This window comes from Carassius carassius, chromosome 6 (genome assembly GCF_963082965.1).
Source record: "Carassius carassius chromosome 6, fCarCar2.1, whole genome shotgun sequence".
Taxonomy (NCBI): domain Eukaryota; kingdom Metazoa; phylum Chordata; class Actinopteri; order Cypriniformes; family Cyprinidae; genus Carassius; species Carassius carassius.
The window spans coordinates 32,353,673-32,377,256 of record NC_081760.1 but is presented as its reverse complement, the minus strand read 5'-3'; the positions used below and the strand labels follow the sequence as shown (position 1 = coordinate 32,377,256).

General features: G+C 36.4%; 1 protein-coding gene across 6 annotated transcripts in view; it reads right to left on the bottom strand.

Moving 5' to 3' along the window:
- LOC132142658 (guanine nucleotide exchange factor DBS-like) overlaps positions 1-23,584 on the bottom strand; it is a 60,948-nt gene that overhangs the window by 23,193 nt on the left and 14,171 nt on the right. For 4 of the 6 annotated variants that reach the window (XM_059552700.1, XM_059552698.1, XM_059552699.1 and 1 more), the window contains exons 2-4: positions 7,557-7,640; positions 3,786-3,900; positions 516-606 (exon numbers count right to left, since the gene is read on the bottom strand). In XM_059552700.1, coding sequence (XP_059408683.1) covers positions 516-606; positions 3,786-3,900; positions 7,557-7,640 — 290 coding nt within the window. Of the gene's footprint in view, positions 1-515; positions 607-924; positions 1,272-3,785; positions 3,901-7,556; positions 7,641-17,178; positions 17,383-23,584 lie in introns of those variants that run through there. The other 2 variants (XM_059552701.1, XM_059552703.1) reach the window with 2 other exon arrangements.

The window sequence follows — 23,584 nt, the reverse complement described above, 5'->3', positions numbered from 1 at the left end:
GAAATTCTGCCTAATCCACTCATATAGCCGAAGGCATCTGTCTGTCAGCTCCTATTCTTCTTACAGCATGGATGGGAAAAACAGCACACAGATGTTCACACAAACCTTTCCTCATTCATATGGACACTCAAAGAGATTACATCTTAAAGTGTTCTCTTAAAGTGAAAGTTCATGCAAAAATGAACATTGTAACATCATTCACTTACTGCCTTAAAAACCCTTAAGGGGTTTTTTGCATAGAAGAACCATTATTGAGTCCCGAAGAATCGTTCGCTGAACAGTTCTTAAAATAATCTTTTTCCACTTTAAAAGAACCTTTAGTGGCATAGATTACATGGATGTTAAATGTTCTTTGTGGAACCAGCAATGTCAATAAAATCCTTTATCTTAAGAGTGTATATAACTTAATTTCTTCAGTATAACACAAAATAAGATATAAAAAATAAGACACATCCTATTTTTGTTCTCTCTCACACACACACACACACACACACACACACACTTTGGGGACTCACCGCAATCCGCAGAAGCGTCCCCTTCACTGATGCCCATCTGTCTTGCCGCCGGTCAATGACCAGGATGAAGCCGACCCCCGTCGAGCTGACACTGAAAATCAGAGAGACACCATCACCATGGCAACAAGAGCACACACACACACACACACACACACACACACACACACACACAGACACTTCAAAAATCATAAACATTGAGAAACTGAAGATGTCACATACCCTAAAGTCATCATTAAACAGTTACTAACCAGCTCACTGCAGTCATCCCTACACATCAGACTGAAAAATTATCCAGCACTCCGTGTATTGCACACCATTATTTTATCTACATGTACACATATACGTTTGCCCAGACACACCAGATGAATGCATAGTGAGTCCAAATGCAAATTAAAACACATTGACGTACGTTGAAAGGCACTAGCCCAGAATGCAATCGTGGCAACGTAGCACAGAGATGCTGAGCTGGTTGCTACATCCATCACCATGGAGAACAGCAGCTCTCCACACCAGTTGTATCAAGCTGCTTTATGGTGACCGAGGCAGCAGAAAAATCCAATTACACACTCCTGATATTAAAAAACAAACAGCATCAATGTGCAAAATCCACCCCGATTGTTGATATTCCAAGTGTCCTCAAACAGATTTCAGTGTATATATATATATATATGGTTTCTTTCTTCCCTTCAGTGCACCTTTGCTTTCAGCCCCTCGGTTTATGGTTCCATTTGAATGAGTGCGACCCTAGGCACAGACCGGGAGAGAAGCTACATTTTGCCTCCCCCTCTAAAGCAACCAATCATGCAGCATCAGGTGCTCCCTCTCAACCAATAAGAGCCCAGGAGAGTGCTGATGGACAGCCAGGCTCAGAGTCTAGCCTGAATTGCTAATATGGAATGTGGACGGGAGATAGGTGCTGAATGATATGGAAAGCTCCTCCCACTAGAAAACTGGCACTGCAGATACTTGTGTATCAAATCTGCCGCCATTACAGTGACACACAGATTGTGTCCCTCTTTTTCTGGCTCCCACCTTCTCCACCAAATTTCACACTCCCATCCCTTTTCTCTCCTCTCAATCCCACCGCCCTGCCCCCCCCCCAACCTCCGGCTGTCTTTTTCTCAGGAACGTTTGTTCTCAGCTCCTCTCGCAGTGGAGGGTAGGAGAAAGGGAGAATGGAGAGATGCAGGGGTCTTATCAGCGGACAAAGTCCTGGTGCAGACCTGCACTGACACATTGACTAATGACCTTGAGTGTCCATCAGTAATAAAGATCAAAAATCTGATTACAATCATCATTGTAATTATAACCTTCCATTCAAAGGCTGCTGGGGAGTTCTAAAGCCAGCGGCTGCTTCATTGCAGAAGATTTATGGTCATACTGATGCTTAGTCTATTAATGTTATATTTATTGTTCTGTGTTGATAGTGCAGTGTGTTTAGAGTGCAGATCAATATTTTTAATTGTATATTAAAAATAAATTATAAATCTTCATCCCCTTATTCATTTAAATATGTAGCATAAATATGTAAATGCTTTGATTGAATAAGAGGATGAAGATTTATTTAATAAACGACATTTGCATTTTCACTTTTAATAAATAAAAAAAAAAACATAACCAAGATATTTGGTCTTGACTGTAAATTGAAAACATTTAATAATATTCAATTCAAACCACAGAACAAATTCAGGACCATGTCTTGCTTACAAAAGAATCTTTGAATAAATTTTACAAGCACATATTGAAGTAATATGTCAATATATAATAATAATAATAATAATAATAATTTTTGTTATTATTATAATTCACATTTTCATATTGTGTCCAGACAAAATGAATAAAAAAAACAACAGAAAATCAGATCATCATCAGCATTAATTCTAGGTAGTTAAACTTCTAGGGTAGTATTTTTATTTTATTTACTTTAATTACTATTTTATGAAAATTCGTTTTTCTTATGATAATTAGAATTTTGTGGCTAAATGTTCTTAATGTCACAATGCAAAATGTCTTTATGGCTTTAAGCAAAATAGTATAGTAATAATTCTCCCATTTCTTTTTCTTTAATGTTAAAATATGACTAGGACATATTCTTGTGGGGTTTCATGGCCCCTTTATTCCATGAGCTGCTGTATTTTGCTCCTGAACTCCTTTCATTTACCAAATCAGAACTAAATTAAAACCCCATCATTTCTTCATGCCATTTTCAGCATGAAGAAATCCATCCAATTACCCTATGACCCCCTCTCTCTGTTTCTCATGGGAATAAATGGGAAACAAGAGGTGGAAAGAAAGAGAGTGTGATGGAAAGCAAAGGACCAGAATCACTCTGTCACATTCAAATATTAACAAAAGCGGTTAAATTAAAGAGGATTTCATCAGCACACACACCAATGCACCAGTGAACTTTCACAGGGATTAACATAAAAAAGAGATATACATGCCAATTAAATTCAACATCTTTAGGTTACTCATTGATCTGAAGGCATCTTCAAATCAATGATAATGTAATTCCCTGAGAAAATCATGTAATCAAATTACTCACAAACTGAGAATGCATATGTAAAACAAGGAGCATTAGGATCACCTTGTTAATTGTGTACATAATTACACATTCTAATTTAATATGCATGATGAATATTAAAGAGCAGTCACACACACACACACACACACACACACACACACACAAGCTGGAAGTCATGGCTCAATTTCACTGAATTGCAAACAGCATGACGTGTTGCAATGGGAAAGCATTAGAGTGCCATCTACTGTCCAATTCAAGAAATAACAACCGAGCAAAATATTTCTCATCAACACTGCAGTGATCTGACTGGATAAAGATAATATAATCATAAATTAAATACATACAATGTATTCTGCTGATAAACAAAAAAAGTTTCTGGCATAGGCTTCTGCTAAAAGCTGGGTAATTTAGTGTTCCCACACTTTTTAACAAATAAACTTTAATGACATTTCCAGTCATTCGTTAATGCTGGATTTTAAATCATGTTATAGAGATTGGAGTGTATTTATAGGTCAGGATGCAAATTTTGAAATTAACAGACTGAAGTACACGTTTTCAATAACAGCATCAATGGACCGACTGATTTTATCACAGTTTGCATAAACTTTAGCACTTACAAAAAGCATAAATAAGGGTAACTAAGTCGATAAGTAAGGACTTTCCTAGGTCTGGGTGAAAAACATTTTCACATGCTCTGATGAATGTAGGAATTCTGGTTATTTTTTATTTATTTATTTTTTTCTCACCTGGGAACACTGGTCAGGTATGTCAGCACGTTGAGAAACTCCTGTTCCTCCAACTCACCAAACGTAGGGTACTCTGGGAAAATAATGATGGGGCTGCCGCTCAGTCCTCGGCCACCTGGAAATGCAGATTTGGAAGAAGAAGACTGCATCAAAATGAATCTTTTTATTCCATTATACCTTGTGATGCAAATAAGTGCCATGTTAACATATTAAGAGGAAAAAAACTCTATAACCATTGACCTAGAAGCAGCATTAACCTCCTGAACTAGTTTACAGTAAGACTCATCAGGAAATATAATAATCTAGCAGCACTTATGCATTTAAAAAGTCTTCTACCCACAAGGGGGCACTTGTACAGCTTCACATATACAGAGAAACACAGAGACTGCGTACATTCACAGAAAACTGATTGTAGCTATTATGAACTGCATAGACACGTCAAGAAAATGAGGCAATGTCAAGGGCACAATTCAATAAGTACAAAACCTCCAAATCTCCTCTTTTCCTGTCAGTGAGCTTTAACATCATACAGAGATAAACATCATATAAATCATTACTGGGGCTATTGAGTGAGTGAAGTGACATTCAGCCAAGTATGGGGACCCATACTCAGAATTTGTGCTCTGCGTTTAACCCATCCGAAGTGCACACACACAGAGCAGTGAACACACACACACACACTGTGAGCACACACCCGGAGCAGTGGGCAGCCATTTATGCTGCGGCGCCCGGGGAGCAGTTGGGGGTTCGATGCCTTGCTCAAGGGCACCTAAGTCGTGGTATTGAAGGTGGAGAGAGAACTGTACATGCACTCCCCCCACCCACAATTCCTGCCGGCCCGGGACTCGAACTCACAACCTTTCGATTGGGAGTCCGACTCTCTAACCATTAGGCCACAACTTCCCCTATGGATAGTCTGTATGTATATGTGTGTGTGAGAAAAGAAAGAGAAAGAGAGAAAGGGAAAGAGGAAGGAGGACATGTTTGGTGCAGTGTGTGCAGTGACAGAGGTCATGTGACCGTGTTTGTGTATTTGAATGCTACAATACTCTGTGATTAATAGAGCAGGATGAATCCACTGCAGAACTCACACATTAACACCTCTATGTCTGTCACTCACTCACACACACACACACACACACACGGTGAAAAAGACACTGCTGTTACAGATGTAATCATCAGTAGAGCAAAACCGAAGAGCTCCAGTCCATCTGGACCAGATAAGAGAGAGAAAAAGAGGGTCACTAACTCAACATCATACATCATTAATCTTCAAAAAACAGACACACCATACTACAAAAAATAAAATAAAATAAAAAACTGTCTCTCTCGCTCTCACTCACAATATAGGACAATTGAGTATATTAGATTTGAATATAATAATGGTGATATCATCAAACACAGGCCTCTGCAGCTGTCTGGGAGGAAAAAAAAGATGAAAAGAGCAAAAAGGAAATGAAAACAGGAAATAAACAGATGGAGCGTCTAGCAGTGGAGGTCTGCCATTAAATTTAGGTGGAGGACTGAGTCATGAGACCAGAGAAACATTCACCAAATCAACAAACACACAGAAATAAAATAGTGCATATGCTACATGGACACACAGATTGTATATGAAATCGCTGACTTGTTCCCTCATTCATGTAGCACTAAATAAATGTGCCATGGTGCACCATATGGGGAAGAGGTTAACACAAATGAGGCAGCAAATGTTGGAAGTAAAAGTATTTGGACAGTATTTGGAGCTTTCCACAATGCAATAAGTGTAATATATTGTTGGCTAGTATACATCAGTTACATAATATAAATGTTTTAAACTTGTGCACTAAAGAGGGAAACAAATTGTCCACTAAAAATTCAGAACAGTATAAAATGAAAAACACCCCTTATAGTACGCTACAAATTTAAGAATAGTAAGCAGGTTTGTTTTTTTTTGTTTTTTGTTTTTTAAAATCACAAGGCCACTAGTTAACAGAAGTCAGAAGTGCAATTAACACCGATTCTGGTAACCACAGTCTTTTATATACAGTACTGTCATTAACAATGCATTAAAAAATAAACACAGCCTTGGCTGCTCACTGCTCCGAGTGTGTTCACAGTGTGTGTGTGTGTGTGTGTGCGCGTGCGTGCGCAATGGATGAGTTTAATGCATAGCACCAAATTCTGAGTATGGGACACCATACTTGGCCACACGTCACTTTCACTTTTTTATTGAAATATCCTGGTTCCTTCAAAGATGCAGCTTGTTGGTTGTTCACTCTACCAGCAGTAATGTTGTAAATGTTTCATGGCATGTATAATGCATGAGTTCAGAGTGAGGTTTGTAAATATTCAGAGACTCTCTTGTACATTTGATGCAATGAAGAGATGAGTTTTTTTTTTCTTTAATAGAAAACCTGAATCCCAATCTAATCCTCTTATGCCTTATAAAACTCTTCTATAGGCCTCACACACAGCCTAACTGTCAAATATCCTCGCAAGGCACATCAGCTCTTAACTTTGTTGTCTAGCGCATCGTCATGGCAACAATGAATAATTAAGAGGCTTCCTCTAGTCAGGCGTTATCCTGAGTAACATGAGCTGAGCCCTATAACTGGGTTATTTACTGAGACTGGAGAGAGTTTCTGGAGTGTTATTGAGTGACTGTGTATATGTGGAATCTGGGCACGTTCTGAACGAATCTGCTGTTGACACGGTGAAAGCAGTCATTTATAAATGATCTCTGTTGTATTCACTTCTGACTCACAAGGCACATGTGAAACAGGACAAACCATATTTATGATACTTTCAAAACATTATAAATAGCACATTAGATCAGTGATTAAGTTAGTCATTCACTTCCTGTAGCGGACACTGCTGACACATTTGCATTATAAATATTTGAGTGAATAAGAATGTCAGCAATGAGTTTTTATATGTACAATTTTACTCAATTTCGATTAATGGAACATGTATACGGTTATATTGTTATATATATTTTTAAATGAATACCTTTATTTCACAAGGATTAATTAAATTGACCAAAGTAAAACATTTAATAACAGATTTATACTTCAACTATTTTTTTTTTCTAAAAATCCTGAAAATATGTATCACAGTTTCCACAAAAATATTAAGCAGAACAACTGTTTTCAACCTTGATAATAAGAAATATTTCTTGAGCAGCAAATCAGCACATTAGAATGATTTCTGAATGATCATGTGACACCGAAGACTAAATGATGTAATGATGCTGAAAACTCATAATATATTCATAATATTACTGTTTTTACTTTGTTTTTGTTCAAATAAATGCAGCCATGGTAAACATAAGAGACTTCTTTCCAAATCATTGGGGGAAAAACTTAATGTAAATGCCTAAAATTATGTTCTTCAGGTAAAGGTCCAGGTTTAGGCAAAAACAGAAAAAATAGTAGATGATATTACAATATCAACACATATATGCTGTTAAGAATTAGTATGTCCCAAATTGTAATATGTCACTCGGCGGCCATCTTTGAAACGCCTCTCAGGCATGCAAGTTTAACTCCTATCTCTATGAACGGGGAAACATCAAATTCTCCAAAACTCTTCACGAAGCTTACGAAAGTTCATATTAAATTAGCTTTTTTTTTTTTGTTATCAATGTTTTGTTGTACAGTACATGTAAACTCAAATGATGATCCTTTTAATGAAGCTTTCAGAATCTCTATTTCTCTATATAATCTCTAATAGTGATCACACAGTCTTTAATGGCAAAGTATTCTGGGATTGATTGTGTAGGAGACTCACCTGACAGGAAGGCAAACTGTTTCCTGAGGTCTGGGCTGATGTCTGCGGCACACAGAGGACTGATCTCCTGCTCCATAATCTCATCTGTGTGAGAAACAAAGAGATTTAGTTTGTAAAAGTTTCACATTAAACAAGAAAAACTGGTTGTTTCCCATGTTGATGTTTATGCGTACACCACACAATTTCATAGACATAGGATGACATATACAGGAATATCATTTCACGTTCTTTATCGGTTTCTAGGTTATAGTGAAGATGTCATGATGCTTAGAGTCTGAGAAGAGCAGCTGAATGAATGGATGTAAGATTGGATAGAACAGCAGCTGAATGCGTGGAAAGACAGAGCAGCAGATGGAAGAATGGATAGCTGGATGAAGATGAGAAGGTGAAAACAGAGAAAAGAGAAAGAGAGAATATTTTCTCTCTCTATTAGGATATGATGGATTATTGTAAGCAGCTTTTGAGAGTCTTCAGCCGCTGCGGAGTGTGTGTGTGTGTGTGAGTCACTGCTGTGGTGTGGCACATTTCTCTCAGGCTCAAACTGTACGACTTCAAGAGTTTAGGTATGTTCTCATGGTGCAGGTCAGTATCTGAGCACACTTTGGTCTGAATAAAGGTGAAATCAGGCCACTCTAAATCCAATGACAAATCAAGATGAATCCAAAAACAGACCAAGACAACATGATCCAAAGATAAAGTCACTGGACAACAGTCAGAAACACATGCACACAGACTTTCATCTGTCTTTCCTGCTGTTGCTGAGGTGCTTTGGAGCAAGGTTAAGAAATCTGAATTAGAGTTGTTGAACTCAACATTTGAGTATGCAAGTAGGTCACAGATAAATATTCAACACAAAGTACTATAAGTGGGCTTAATGATTTCATCATTAATTCTCTTTCAGCTTTGCTTCAGAGGCCACACAGAAACTCAAGGGACTGTTGGTTTGTATGGTACAAATGTTAGAAAGTGCATTCAAAGACAAATACCGATAAATCTTGGAATCTTGTCTAGGCACCAATAGCAGACCACATCCATAACGCTTTTGCTGCTTTAGCCATGCATTTGGCTGTTGCCGTGCCTGCCATTCAAAACAAAGCAAACAAAAATAAACCAGAAAAAAATGAAACATATGTAACCAAACTGAACAAATGAATAAAACAACAAATGATAAAAACTAAAAAAGCAAAAGAAACAAACACCAAAGTCAAGCAAAACAAATTAGCCAAAACAAACTAAAACAAAAAAGAGAAACAAACCAGACAAAACAAGAGGCAAACACCAAACAAATAAAAACACACACACATACATATATATATACATATATATATATATATATATATATATATAGTACCATGCATCATGCTTTCACAAGTCAAAAAGTAAAAATTTTAAGTATAAATGTTATAAACAAAAAATTTTTGACTCATATTTGGCACTTGCCATGTGTTAAATTTTGGGCCTAGGCTGTGATGTGCTGTGATTAAATTACATTACTTTTGATTATGCTGTGAGATATTACAGTATATTGTCTGCAAGAAACAGCACATCTGAAAGAACAATGTTAATTAAATCTCCTTAGACAGGAAATGCTCTTGTTTGAAAGCTGTGGAGTACAGTGGAGAAGCCTTCAGGAGAAGATAAGTCCTCTTTGACGCCTGAAGGATGGTGACATAAGACATTACAGAATAACACTCTGGCCACACATCCTGTTATTAAGTTTCTGTAAAGTTCAATGACATTGTGCATGCTCTTTAAATGAAGGTTCAGCATTCCTCAAAGTCTTCATTTGTTGGACCATTTAAGTATTGTCCCATGAACTTCAAAGTTCAGCCCCCAAAAAGTCAATAACATCAAAACTCCTCTTCTTTCCCACTGCTCCACTCCTGACATTATGGATCACAGACAAGCACCTGTTTTCACCGTTCCCAACACCTTGCCACAGCCATGATGAGCAAAATACAGATGCTTGCAGATAAAGCAAGAGCTGCTAACCCTTTATCTACCCTGGTAACACAGACATGGAGCTGGTAAAAGCCTGGCTTGTTGAAATGATCACAAACCACTTTCAGATTAAGATTATTATAGGATTTCTGGTCTCAGTGACTCAATAGGAGTGCCGTGTGACTTCAGACACAGCTGCCACAGCCCAGGTTAAAACTGAGCTTGTGATGTTAAGAAAAGCTTCTGGCACAGTTAAGCAGAATGAAGTCATAACCAACAAAGATGACTATGTTTTGCTTTTGTTTTACCCAGATTAAATTTGATTAGATTAGATCTTGTACTGCAGTTATATCTGATCAAATACACATCATTATTCTTTAGCTTGGGTTAAACAAATCAATTTTGCTTGGTTGGAGCAGCAGCTATGCTAATAATGTCTCTATTTGTTTCTCTAGGATATTCTCAAGCTTCAGTCTGGGTCCAGAACACCTGAGAAGAGATGATGCCAACTCTTCAGAGGACCTCAGGTGATGCCAACCCTGAAACAACATACAGAACTAACAAATATTGCTGGGAGTTTGATTGCTACACATAATAATTGCTGGTAATAGTGTTCATCACCTGTTTGATTAAATCTTTAATTTATTTTTCTGTACACTTCTGCCACATGTACATTAAATGACAATCACCACTGATAAACTACTACTAAATATATTGTAGAAACATTTTTCTGTAAAGATGATTTGTATCGTGAATAGCGCTAGGATCCTTAGCCTTAGGAGACATTTAGGTAAAAGACATTCATAGTCCTTAAATTAATCTCAAATGTTCATCATTTGTTGCTTCTGGCCATAAGGGTTCATTTCACAGGTTCTTCAACATCACAAAGATACCATTGAATAGGAGTGAAATGATAAAAATAGACTGAAAAAAAAAAGAAATAATAAAACAGGTCAAGGGATTTTGTGGCCAGGCAATCCATAACAAGTTTCTCAGTGTTCCAAATTGGATTGTATTCCAAACACTATTATGCATTTAAGCAATTAGGTATGAGAGGCTGTTACATTGTGAATGTAATCACGGCTACAGGGTACATGACATAGACACAGAGCAATGAAACCCCTTCATCTCTGAATATGTTCACAAAGAACAAACTCAAATGGCTAACAGGTATATATATATATATATATATATATATATAGGTTTTAAAACAGCAAGCAAGAAGCAAATACACACGCGCACATACATGTACATTATATAAGTAAAAAAATTAGGGGTCAGAAAGATTTTGAAAGAAATTAGGAATTTTAATTAACAAGGATGCATTAAAGTGGCAGTAAAAACTTTTTAATTGTTACAAAAGATTTATTATTTTAAATAAACAGTTTTTTTTCCCATTCATCTAAGAATCCTGTAAAGTATCACGGTGTACACAAAAATATTAAGAATCACAATTGTTTTGACCAGTGATAATTCTAAGAACTTCTTGTGCACCAAATCAGCATATTAGAATGATTTCTGAAAGATCCTGTGAAACTGAAGACTGGAGAAATAACAGAAAATTCAGCTTTCAGCTTCAATAAATTACTTTTTAAAAATGTTTTAAAATACAATGTTAAAATATAAAACTGTTATTTTTAAATTGCAATCACGACATGCAGTTCTTTTCACCTTCAAATAAACAGAGCCTTTCAAAGAAAATACACAAACAGCCTATATGACCAGAACAACTAAATAAAGAAGTGATTTTGAGATTTTATCCTCTATCCAATCACCGGATGTGGTCTCTCATTAACATTTGTCCCATCAATCTTATTAAACAATACCAGGCCGCTGAGATCGAGGGGGACGCGTTCAGTCTCGTCACTGTCGCCTCAGCTAGGCTCATGAGAAAGAGGCTTGAGCAGCATCCAATGTTTCATTCACCATCTCATCTCTTGGTGTTTACTCAACAATGCTACGGCACTGAGCCTCCACTCAATACAAAACATCCTCTCACACATCCACAAAACCAAAGCAGCAATAACAGGGCTATAGAAACGGCCCAGGACCCTACACGGACGCCAACTGCACATTGACAAAGGTATTCAGCATTGGGATGTGGGTATTTAGAAGAACCAGGAGAAGGGCAGACTCTAATTTTAATGCCATTCAACGAATAGACAAGTATTCTTTAGAAGGCCTTACATTTTTAATGCCATTCAGATGAGGTTAGCTGTGACTGCTATGTGATTGAAGATCTGGAGTTGGACTGTAGCCTAAAAGATCCCAGTATTAAAAGATTCATCTTCATCTCAGGAAACTGCTAGTTATCTTTTGTTCAAATAATATTTTTAAATTACTTTTTTAAAACTTTAATATACTTAAACATGCAACACTGGTCTTATCTCACGATCATCCCAATATTAATGTTTATGATAAGCAGGATCCAAATTCTTTGCTGGTAGATAAGATTCAGCTATTTATATAAAACAAAATTGCAATTGTGAGCCTCAAGATCTCACCTCTCTTGGAACTCTGTTTCCTGGCGCAGGAAAACAAGGACAACATGTTTTCCCCGTCTCTGCGGTTGTGTCCACTCTCTGCATTATTTACAGGAGAGTGTTGGATACAGTTGCTTTAAAACCTAAGTATTACACTAAGAACTCAGATGGAAAAACAAGACGCATACCAATGCACAGACACACACACACACACTAAATGTTAACATGCAAGGAAAAAAATCCTCTTTTTTCATGTCTGTGCAAGAAGCCCAAGTTAAACACACTTTCTTGTTAAAGACCTCTTTGGTTGTGTCATGTCCGAGCCTGTCTAAACTACAAAGAACCAGTCCAGTTTAAAACACACAGGATTGCAGAAACCATTAATGCTACACAAGACTGTAAAGGCCAGGCAATAAAGCAAAGAGAGTCACTTACACACACACACACTCTGGAAGCATGACATCTTCCTTTACATGGGACTCACACCCATATCTCATTGTTTTTTCTAAAATAATCTTCTGGTATCATTTACTCATCCACATTTTATTCCATACTTAATTCTGTGGAAATATAATTTTTTCCCTTTTGTTTTCTACAGCATGTTTTAAAGGGTTAGTTCACCCAGATAGCAAATTTATGTAATTAATAACTTACCCTCATGTTGTTTCAAACCCGTAAGGCCTCCGTTTATCTTTGGAACACAGTTTAAGATATTTTAGATTTAGTCCGAGAGCTCTCAGTCCCTCCATTGAAACTGTGTGTAGGGTATACTGTCCATGTCCAGAAAGGTAAGAAAAACATCATCAAAGTAGTCCATGTGACATCAGAGGGTCAGTTAGAATTTTTTGAAGCATCGAAAATACATTTTGGTCCAAAAATAGCAAAAACGACGACTTTATTCAGCATTGTCTTCTCTTCCGTGTCTGTTGTGAGAGAGAGTTCAAAACAAAGCAGCTGGATATCCGGTTCACAAACGAATCATTCAGTTCACCAAATCGAACTGAATCATTTTAAACGGTTTGCATCTCTAATACACATTAATCCACAAATGACTTAAGCTGTTAACTTTTTTAATGTGGCTGACACTCCCTCTGAGTTCAAACAAACCAATATCCCGGAGTAATTCATGTACTCAAACAGTACACTGACTGAACTGCTGTGAAGAGAGAACTGAAGATGAACACCGAGCCGAGCCAGATAACGAACAAAACATTGACTCATTCACAAGTCAAGAACAGTTTCTGTCAGACGCGTCCGATTCGTGAACCGAGGAGCTGATGATACTGCGCATGTGTGATTCAGCGTGAAGCAGACCGATACACAGGGCGTCTGAACTGAACTGATTCTTTTGGTGATTGATTCTGAACTGATTCTGTGCTAGTGTTATGAGCGCAGGTAAACCGAAGGCTTGAATCAAGGGCAATCATGCCATTATACGTCGAGCGCAAAAGAACCGGTAAACCGTTTTCTTCAACTGGTTTATTGAATCGAACTGTCTGAAAGAACTTCTGGTGATCCCAAAACCGATGCAACCGGTTCTTGACTCGTGAACGAGTCAGTCTATTGTTCGTTATCTGGCTCGGTTCGGTGTTCATCTTCAGTTCTCTCTTCACAGCAGTTCAGTCAGTGTACTGTTTGAGTACATGAATTACTCCGGGATATTGGTTTGTTTTAACTCAGAGGGAGTGTCAGCCACATTTAAAAAGTTAACAGCTTAAGTCATTTGTGGATTAATGCGTATTAGCGATGAGAACCGTTTAAAATGATTCAGTTCGATTTGGTGAACTGAATGATTCGTTTGCGAACCGGATATCCAGCTGCTTTGTTTTGAACTCTCTCTCACAACAGACACGGAAGAGAAGACAATGCTGAATAAAGTCTTCGTTTTTGCTATTTTTGGACCAAAATGTATTTTCGATGCTTCAAAATATTCTAACTGACCCTCTGATGTCACATGGACTACTTTGAAAATGTTTTTCTTACCTTTCTGGACATGGACAGTAGACCGTACACACAGCTTCAATGGAGGGACTGAGGGCTCTCGGACTAAATCTAAAATATCTTAAACTGTGTTCCAAAGATAAACGGAGGTCTCACGGGTTTGAAACAACATGAGGGTGAGTTATTAATGACATAAATTTGCTATCTGGGTGAACTAACCCTTTAAGATAATTCATCACTCTGGGATCAAACCTCAATCTGTATTTGCACAGCCTATATCTTTAACCATTAAGTCACAGTCACATTTATTTGTATAGTAAATCAGACTTGTTTCGCAGCAAAACAGTTTCACAAAGAAACTGGAAAATAACAAAGTTGCTAAATTATTCAATTATAAAATTATTTTAATTTAAACTTTCAAGCAGCTTTACAGAAGACAATTGTCATTAACTCAATTTAGTTCAGTGTTGCAAAGTTTCAGTTACAAAACAATAAATTCGGCTATAAAGCAGCTCTACAGAATACAATAACATCCTTAAGCCACAACATTACCATTACACACATACATGGATTGCTTCTCTGTGTAAATAATGGGCTGGTGTGTAGTTTTGTGTATTGAAGATCACTCACAACACACACAAACAACTTAACGAATAATGTCCCAAATGGCTTATTAACAGTGCATGTGGTTTAGTTTCTCGAGGGCACTGTATCCGTGTGAGTTGTGTGTGTGTGTGACGAATGCAGAGATGTGGTCTGGCTCCAGCTATATGAAGAAATGTGAACAGTGTCATATCAATAATATGGTCACGTCACCTGCTAACAAAAAGGCCAGCTGTGTGCGCGTGTGCTATTTGAATAGACTGTAGTGTGTGTGTATAGGACAGCAAACATAATTCATGCACTAACATTTGGTATTATAGCTGCACTTTACAGAGTCTCCATCAAGTCGATCTCAGCAACAAATGGGCAACAAGTGGGTCAAACTGTTCTTTTCAACAGTTTAACTGAATGTATATCAGATCATTGTGGTCCAAAACTAAGCAAAAATAAAATTAGGCCAGATCAGAAGCCAGGTTTCCACCGCTGGAACTTTACCAAGGAACTAGGGACTTTGGGCTGGTACTTGGTGTGTTTCCACCGCAGGAACCAGGAACTAAAAGTTCCGGGTAAAAAAAATGCCCCTCAGAAAGCCCCTGCTGGCGAAGTAGTACTTTTTCAAAGTTCCGGAACTTTTGGGGGCGGGACTTGGGCGCTAAACATGCTGACTGGCTGAGTTCACACAGCATTGTGATTTCAACCACCATTTATTTCAGATAATATTATTGTTATTATATCATGAAATGTAATTTCTGGCGAGAATGTAGTTGTTTAAAACTCAAATCCGCGGTTTATTTATAAAGACAGCACCTATTTGAAAATGTGTTTCGCCGATCTCGGAGACGTGAGCTGCACGTGATCAGCAGGAACTCAGTCCTCGTGTATCCACCGAGAGCAAGTCTCTACTCGGCTAGTCCCTCTGATATGTGCTGCTGGCTCTGATGTCTCTTTAGTGGTTACACACAAAATACAATTAAGTTTTGGGTAAATCTAACAGGTAATCTTTGGTCTGTATTCAATTTATCTATATGTTAAAATGAAAATAAAAAAGGCAAATTGATATAATATTTTGCTTCATTGTAATATATATATATATACACACATACACACACACACACTTCCCTGAACTAAGTACATTTCTGCTGCTATTATTATGTTTAAATGAAATGAAAGGAGGCAGTGGTTTTTGATATCCTATTTCATTTTATTGTAAATATACCATGAGGTAAACTGCAGTAGTCAAGGCGAGCTGACTTGATCAAAGTACGCTGCTGTTTGTACGCATCTTCCCGGTACTTAAGACCACGGTGGAAACACAGAAAGCAACAGGTCTGGTGGGAAAAAAAGTTCCTGGTACAAATGTTCCGGGTAATTTCTGTGGAAACGCGGCAAGAGACTCTCTTTAAAAGACTCTTTAAAACTTGCTGATCAGAGTCTCTGAAGTGAATAAATGCTGTGTGTTACCGATTATTGGGTATGATTTAACAATTTTCCATTTTTGTTCTCAGTGATGATATTGGAAAGTAAAAAGTTTCTGGACTAGGTATATAGACAGATGGTTACTAAATAATTATAGTGAGTAAAATTGTCATGATAAACCCCTGTGCAGTCAGCCAGAAGAGTGAGAGAAAGCAAAATATCACAGATTTTAGAAGTGTTTGCAAGCATTACTATTACAACTGCTCATACTGTAAACCCTAGTGTAAGCACACTACAAAAGTTGTTAAATTAGAAAGGATTCAGCGAGGATGCACAAAAACTGCCAACATTTATGTTAACAAAGAATGGAGTAATGGCTGCTTAAAATCCAGCTTTGCCATAACAGTGATAAATGACATTTTTATAACATTCAAATACAAAACAGACATAAATTTAATTGTTGGCAATATTAAAACTTTTGCTTGGGCAAACACCATTCAAATTTCATCCAGAAAATATTAAAAACATAAAAATATAGTTTTAAAAAATAACCAAAGAACACACATAATATTATATACTAAATCAAAATAGACACTCTCTCAAGATATAGATTTATGCACATAAATCAGAAAGTCTCACCTCGCATACTCACAATAACAGACAGACCGTGTGTTCTTGCGTGCTACCCTAAAAGTCACAGGTATATCTGTTGTAGTTTGACATTTCCAGTAATAAAGCTTCTTTCAATTCCTTCAGCATCACATAAGAGTTTCTCAGCTAAATAAAACTCATATTTCAGCATCTCACATGACTTGATGTGCCACAACAATTCCATTCACGCTAAAAACTAAACTCACTTGACAGATTCTTAAGTAGTACAGCCTGAGGTCATAGTTAGCACAGGTTTAACAGGTTTAAGGCAAAGCTTCAAATGTGAAACATCACTTTGGCTGAAGAACATTTAAAAAAATATGAATTATGAATAACCTTATGTGGATTGTAAAGGTTCCATGGATGTTAAAGTTATTTCTTAAGTATATTGAAGAACAAACAGAGCACTTCAAACTGGACACGTATAAATGCTGTGTGTTACAGTTTCTGTTGATTAAACCAATCCCAGCCTTTCTTTGAATTAACTTGAAATACCTAGTTTTGATTAGCTCAAACTTTTAAGGCAGCCAGGTTACTTACTTTACAGTTATTTTACCCTGGATATAAAGACTAGTCCAGTCTCCTACCTGTCTTCACTTTTAGTTGCTGCCATAGTCTAGTAATGTCCTGGCAGAGCAGGGACATTCGGCTGAGGTCCATTCTGCTCAGAGTGCACCTTTTCGGCCACCCTCCTGTCTCAGGTGCCTCTATCTCTGGGACTTCATCCTCCTCCAGGACTCACGTTAGCTGCCGCACATTACTGTCCATCAGGCAAAACTGTCAGTCTGTGCACTTCACATATCCTCTTCTCCAACACACACCTACAGGCAGACACACAAACTCCACCGGCATCAGGTTACACTCGTGCAGGTGGAAGCAACAGACGTTGAAGTTAAATGGAGGAAAAGCCACAGGGCAACAGCTTAAACCACATTGCTATTCTGTAGCGACCTGTGCTCGTGCATGAGTGCGTGAGTGAGTACTGTATGCGCGTGTAGGGAGAGGATAAGCTCTCATGTACGCACACACTCTCTAATCGTCCTGCCTCTAACAGGTTTGAGAGAGGGAGAGAGAGGGATGGGGGGGATGACAGCAGTTTTATCTGTTTGTTACTCTGCCAGGGCCCAGTGGATTAATAATATACAGCCAATCAAAATACGGGGGTCAGACTGAGAGGCGGAGCACATAAACTACAGCTACTCCATCTATCATGACACTAAAGTCTATTATACACTGTACATACAACAATACATACTTTTACAACCTTTTATTAATGGTTAATAATAATAATAATAGTGTAATGTTTTTGTGTAATTGTTTTATTTGTTATTGCGATTGTTATTTCACTTCATTTACACTGAAAATGCAGATAGATTTCGCTATCTATGCCATTAAGTCAAATATATAAAACATATACACATACATACATACATACATGTATATACACACACACACACACACACATATATATATATATATATATACACACATACATTATATATATATATATATATATATATATATAATTATTATAATAATAACAATAGAATTCAAAGATAGAAAATTGACATTAAATGTTATTGCTAGAATTATTGCAATATTTGGAATTCATCCCTTTTAATAGATTATATTTTTAGTTTTTTTAAATAATTTTATACTAATTAATAAAATATTAACTTTGTTTTAATTTTGTTTTAAACTTAATTTTACAAGTTAGCAAATGTACTACATTAAAACAAATTCAAGAGGAAAAAATTAAACATGTATTTTCATTAATACAATGCATTGTAAGCCTATTTAATAACTTGGTAATACAGACCCATTAGTTCATGCATTAGCTAACAATGAGCAGTGCGCTTGTTACAGTATTTATTAATACTTGTCATTTTAAAATACAACTCTTCATTATTAGTTCATATTCGCTCCCGTCCATTTAATAATATTAACAGAAACAACTTTTGATTTTAATTATGTGTAGAGATTTTATGTTTTCAAGTGATATATAACTTCTGATGATTTCTAAAATGTGATAGAGAAAAAGGCAGCGAGGAAGTCTTTTTTTTAAACAAAGGTCAAAACTCCTTTTGTAATGTAGATTTCTGAGGGTGCACTCTTGTCATAAATTAATCTATTACTTTTCCTACATAATTTTTAACAAAAAATATTGGTAAAATATCTATTTGGGAGTCTTAGACCTTTCCAACAATATATAGTTTGTCAAGATTAGATTAGATTTGATTGTAATATAGTATAGTCAACGTAGGCGTCCCGTATTCGGGACGGGGTGACAGTTAACAAGTTAATATATTGAATCGAGTTAACTAGCGTTAAAAGGAAAAATTTTTGTAAAGCAGAACCAAAAACTCTTGGTTATTGATGCTATATTATATTATATCATGATACCAACTTTCTGCATATTTACATCCTCAAAAAGAAAAACAAACAAAAACCTCACTCTTATTTATTAATAAGCTTGTTTTCCCATGAGTACCTCAAATTAGGAGTGAGAGAGAGAGAGATTTAGGCACGACACATCAAAATGACCTTTTTATAAAATATTAGAGTAAACACTGCCAATCTTAAAAATTAAAGTGTCTCTAAATCTAATCTCTAGTGTAAGAGTGTAAGTTTTTTTTTTTTTAGTTCTCTCTTAGAGCACTGCCGTTACTTACGAAAACAACACTGTGTCATGCATTTTAATATGCTACATACTATTTTCAGATAATATCACAGATACGTTTATAGAAAGGTATATCTGCTGGAGCTGTCTGGTAAAATTATACGTTCATTGTGACTTTTGTGATGCAATCTTCAGCTCAAGGCTCTCTCACAGCCTGAAGGTCACAGGCCGCATACAACAAGAGGACTTTAAAATGCAGGTCAAGTTCTAGACACTCTCGCTGGAAATCCCCTGGCTCTCTTCTCTGAGATCTTGTGTCCGGCTATATATCCACCCACTCCATACTCGTCTGAGACATTCAAACACTACAGATTATTTAAGAGAGGCAGACCTTTTATAAAGACAGACACAATGTCCCTTTCTGTGCCTTTTCAGTAACACTATGGCACTGAACTGTATAACAGCTCTAAATGTTACACAGTAAATTTACTTAATAGCAATAAATTTAAATAAAAGTATAAAAAGAGCATCATTTAGTTTAATTTTATTTGGTCAACTTCACAGCCTATGCAGCATGTAGTCCAATTTTAAATTAGATTTTACATTATAGTTGCATTAAGAATATATTTTCAATATTAGTAATTAATAAAAATGTACAAAACATAAATCAATAAATTAATTAACCTTATTTACTCTTATTTAATCTACAATTTTAATTGTTCATTTTTAAACTAATTAAACTTGCATAAACTAAAGATAGTAAAATAAGAGCCTGTCATTGGTTGATGTGATCTGATAATCTGATAGTTCTGTAGTGCAATGTTTGTAGGGTTTTTACTAGGGTTATTATAGTTAACTAAAAATAAAAATAGTAATGAAATCAAGCAGAAATAAACAAACTTAAAGGTCCCCTGAAGTGTCTTGAAACAGCATTATTCTGTGTGGTTAGGTTTCAACTGAAACAGAAAGAGAGGGCGGGACATCGAGCAGCCCCGCCCCCTTTTTTAAAATAATAGCATTAGCATTTTGTTTATATCTGCTCGGGCCTGAGATGTTGAGCTCGGTTAAGTCGCATTTGACAGCCACAGTCTGATAGATTACCCCTAGATCCACAAGGAAACTCTTAATAAAACAAAATAGTGGTCATAATCATGTTGAGGCTGTGTAGTTGTAAAAGGTTTTCTTTATAAATGCCGACTCGGGCATATGAGCCACTCTGTGCGATCGTGTCTCTGGAACAGAGCCAAAGTCCGGATGTGCACTGCTGCAGTTCATGTAAAACGACGTGAAACCAGACATAATTTGCACCAATCTAATGTTTATTTAAATTGTCTGAATCGTTTCCTGTTACTTACATTGTGCACTACGAGGCATTCACTGTACCGCTGCTTCAGTGACTATTTATAGTGCAGGGGGCGGGCGCTTCGGATTCTAGAGAGCATTTGATTGGTCAGAAGATTTGATTAGAAGATGAAGTACGATGTGACATCAAAAAAAATCATTGAGCAGTTTTGGTAGATGTGACAAACTGTAAGCTCTGAAAGCTGATATCTTCGAAATTTGAATTTTGTCACTGTTTTGGACCACACTGACTTATAGATAACCTTACGACTAACATAATGATACTAACACCCAAAAAACTTTCATTTTGATTTCATGGGGACTTTAAAACATGTCAGAAAATTTAAGAAAGAGAAAAAAAAAAACTGAAGAACTAAAATTACTAACTGGAAGGATATAAAAACAAACAGAACTATAACTAAAAACTAATATTTACTATTAGAAATAGGTATGACTTAAAATAGTAATATTAAAAAATAACCAACAAAAATGACAAAAGCGCTTAAAAATACTAAAAATGTAAATCAAAATGAAAACCAAGTAAAAACTCATTCAAAATGATAATATATATAACCTTTATTTAAACAGGAAAAGTCCCATTGAGACACAGTCTCTTTTACAAGGGAGTCCTGTATAGCACGTGCAATCATAGGTTACAAGACAATAAATTACAATATAAAATACAATGCAGATTTGCACAAAATTTACAAAATATTTGCATGTGAAGATGCAGTGAGTTTAAAATATATAAGCAAACGTTTATAAGTCAATATCCACCCACCATTAATTAAAGCATTAACCAATGTACCAATGTCACATCCTGCGCGATTTAAGTGATGGCCAATTTACCATATTGTATAAGATGCAATGATGTGTCTGATAGCCAGCATTTGTAATGAACCTGAGAGCCGCATGATAAAGAGGGTCTAGTATTGACAGAGTAGATGGACAAGCAAATTGATAGATGATATCCCCATAATCTATCTGAGACAGGAATAATCCTGCAACCAGTCTTTTTCTTATAATCCTAAAAAAGCAAGATTTTAATCTATATAAGAATGCCAGAGTGAACTTAAGTTTCATAGCTAGAGCTTCAATGTGTTTTTTAAAAGGTAAAACCTTTATCAAGCCAGATACCCAAATACTTGTAAGTATCAACAAGTTCAATAGCTTCATCTTGGAGTGTCTTAATAGCAAGAACTGGGACTTTAGTACCTACAGGGGCAAAAACCATTGCCTTCGTCTTTTTTGCATTTAAAAGTAGCTTCAAATCAAACAAGGCGGATTGTAATGAGGTGAAATCTGACTGCAAATTTGCACAGAGGCACAAGAATACATAATTGTGTCATCAGCATACAAATGATACTGTGAAAATTTAAATTCACTACAAACATTATTTATATAGATAATAAAAAGCAAAGGACCTAAAACTGATCCTTGTGGGACACCCTTTTTTAGAATAACAGGGTCAGATGTTACATTCCCATGTCTTACAATTGGCATCCGTTCAGAGAGATAGCTGTGAAACCAATTTACAGCTCTATGACCCACACCAATATTCAACAAGGTTTTGATTAGCATGAAGTGGTCCACTGTGTCAAATGCCTTAGTAAGGTCAATGAACACAGCCATACAGAATAACTTTTTATCAATTGCCGCTTTTATATCATCGATAACTTTTAAGCAGGCAGAAACTGTGCTGTGGCCAGATCTAAAACCAGATTGCATGTTGTTAAGAATATTTTGTGAAACCAAAAAAATTTTTAATTGATCAGACACTAAAATCTCCAAAACCTTAGCTAAAACCGAAAGATTTGAGATAGGTCTGTAATTGTTTGCATCACATGGATCCCCAGATTTTAATAATGGTGTGACGTAAGCCTGCTTCCACGAAGTAGGCACTGTATCTGCGCAAATGGACAGGTTAAAGATATAAGTGAGTGGTTTCACTATAATTTCTGCTGCCATTTTTAACAAACCCGGATCAAGTCCATCTGGCCCAGCTGCCTTCTTGGAATCAATGTTCTGCAAAACATGTAAAACTTTTGATTCAAAGAATGGTGTAAACTCAAGGATTGAAGAAGAAACAATATCATCAACCACTTCCCCTGGTAGTGACTGGAATAAAGGTTCCACCAGGGATATATTATTCCAAGATTCCTCCATGTTGGTTTTGCCATGGGGAATTTCATCTGTTTCTACCTGGGAATTATATTGAACCATAGAGGTTTCACCCAATGTTTTCTCAAAGATATGACCTGCCTTTCCAAAGTGCTCATTAAAAGCATTTAGCATATCCCTCTGCTCTGTTATCACAGCACTTTCTATTTTTAACTGGTGGGGGAAGCCATTAACTTTCTTATTTTGTAATGCTCTAATAGTTTTTAGAATCCAGAATTTAGAATGGTCATGCAAACTAATTGACGTTTGCGCCAAATAGTATTCAGCTTTAGATTTTCTAATAAGCGCTGTACACTGATTTCTAAGAGTTCTAAAAAGACACCAGTCGTTAGCACTCTGTGTTTTTCTAGCTATTGACCATTGATTATTTCTGGCATGGATTAGGTCAGCTATATCTTTAGAAAACCAAGGGTTGTCTCGGTTTTTTATCCTAAACTTCCTAATAGGGGCATGTTTATTTGCAAGCTTTAAGAAATGTTGCTGGAAAAAAGCAACAGCATCCTCAATAGTAGGAATCAATTCTATTTGAAGCCATTTCACTCTGGATAAATCTTAAAGGAAAGCTTGCTCCGAGAAATGCCTGAAACAACGTCTGAGAACAGTCCGACCTTCGGATTTGGGTAATTTTGTACTCCTAACACATGCAATAGCACAATGATCACTCATATCGTTTGGAAAAACACCAACAGCAACATATTTATGTGCTGCATTTGTTAAAATAACATCAATGAGTTTATCTTTACCTAGCTGTGAAGGATTTATCCTGGTAGCACAAAATAAAAACTCTAATAGTATATAAAAATACTAATATCATCTATAATAATAAGACTGCAGTGAAGACATGGAGCCGA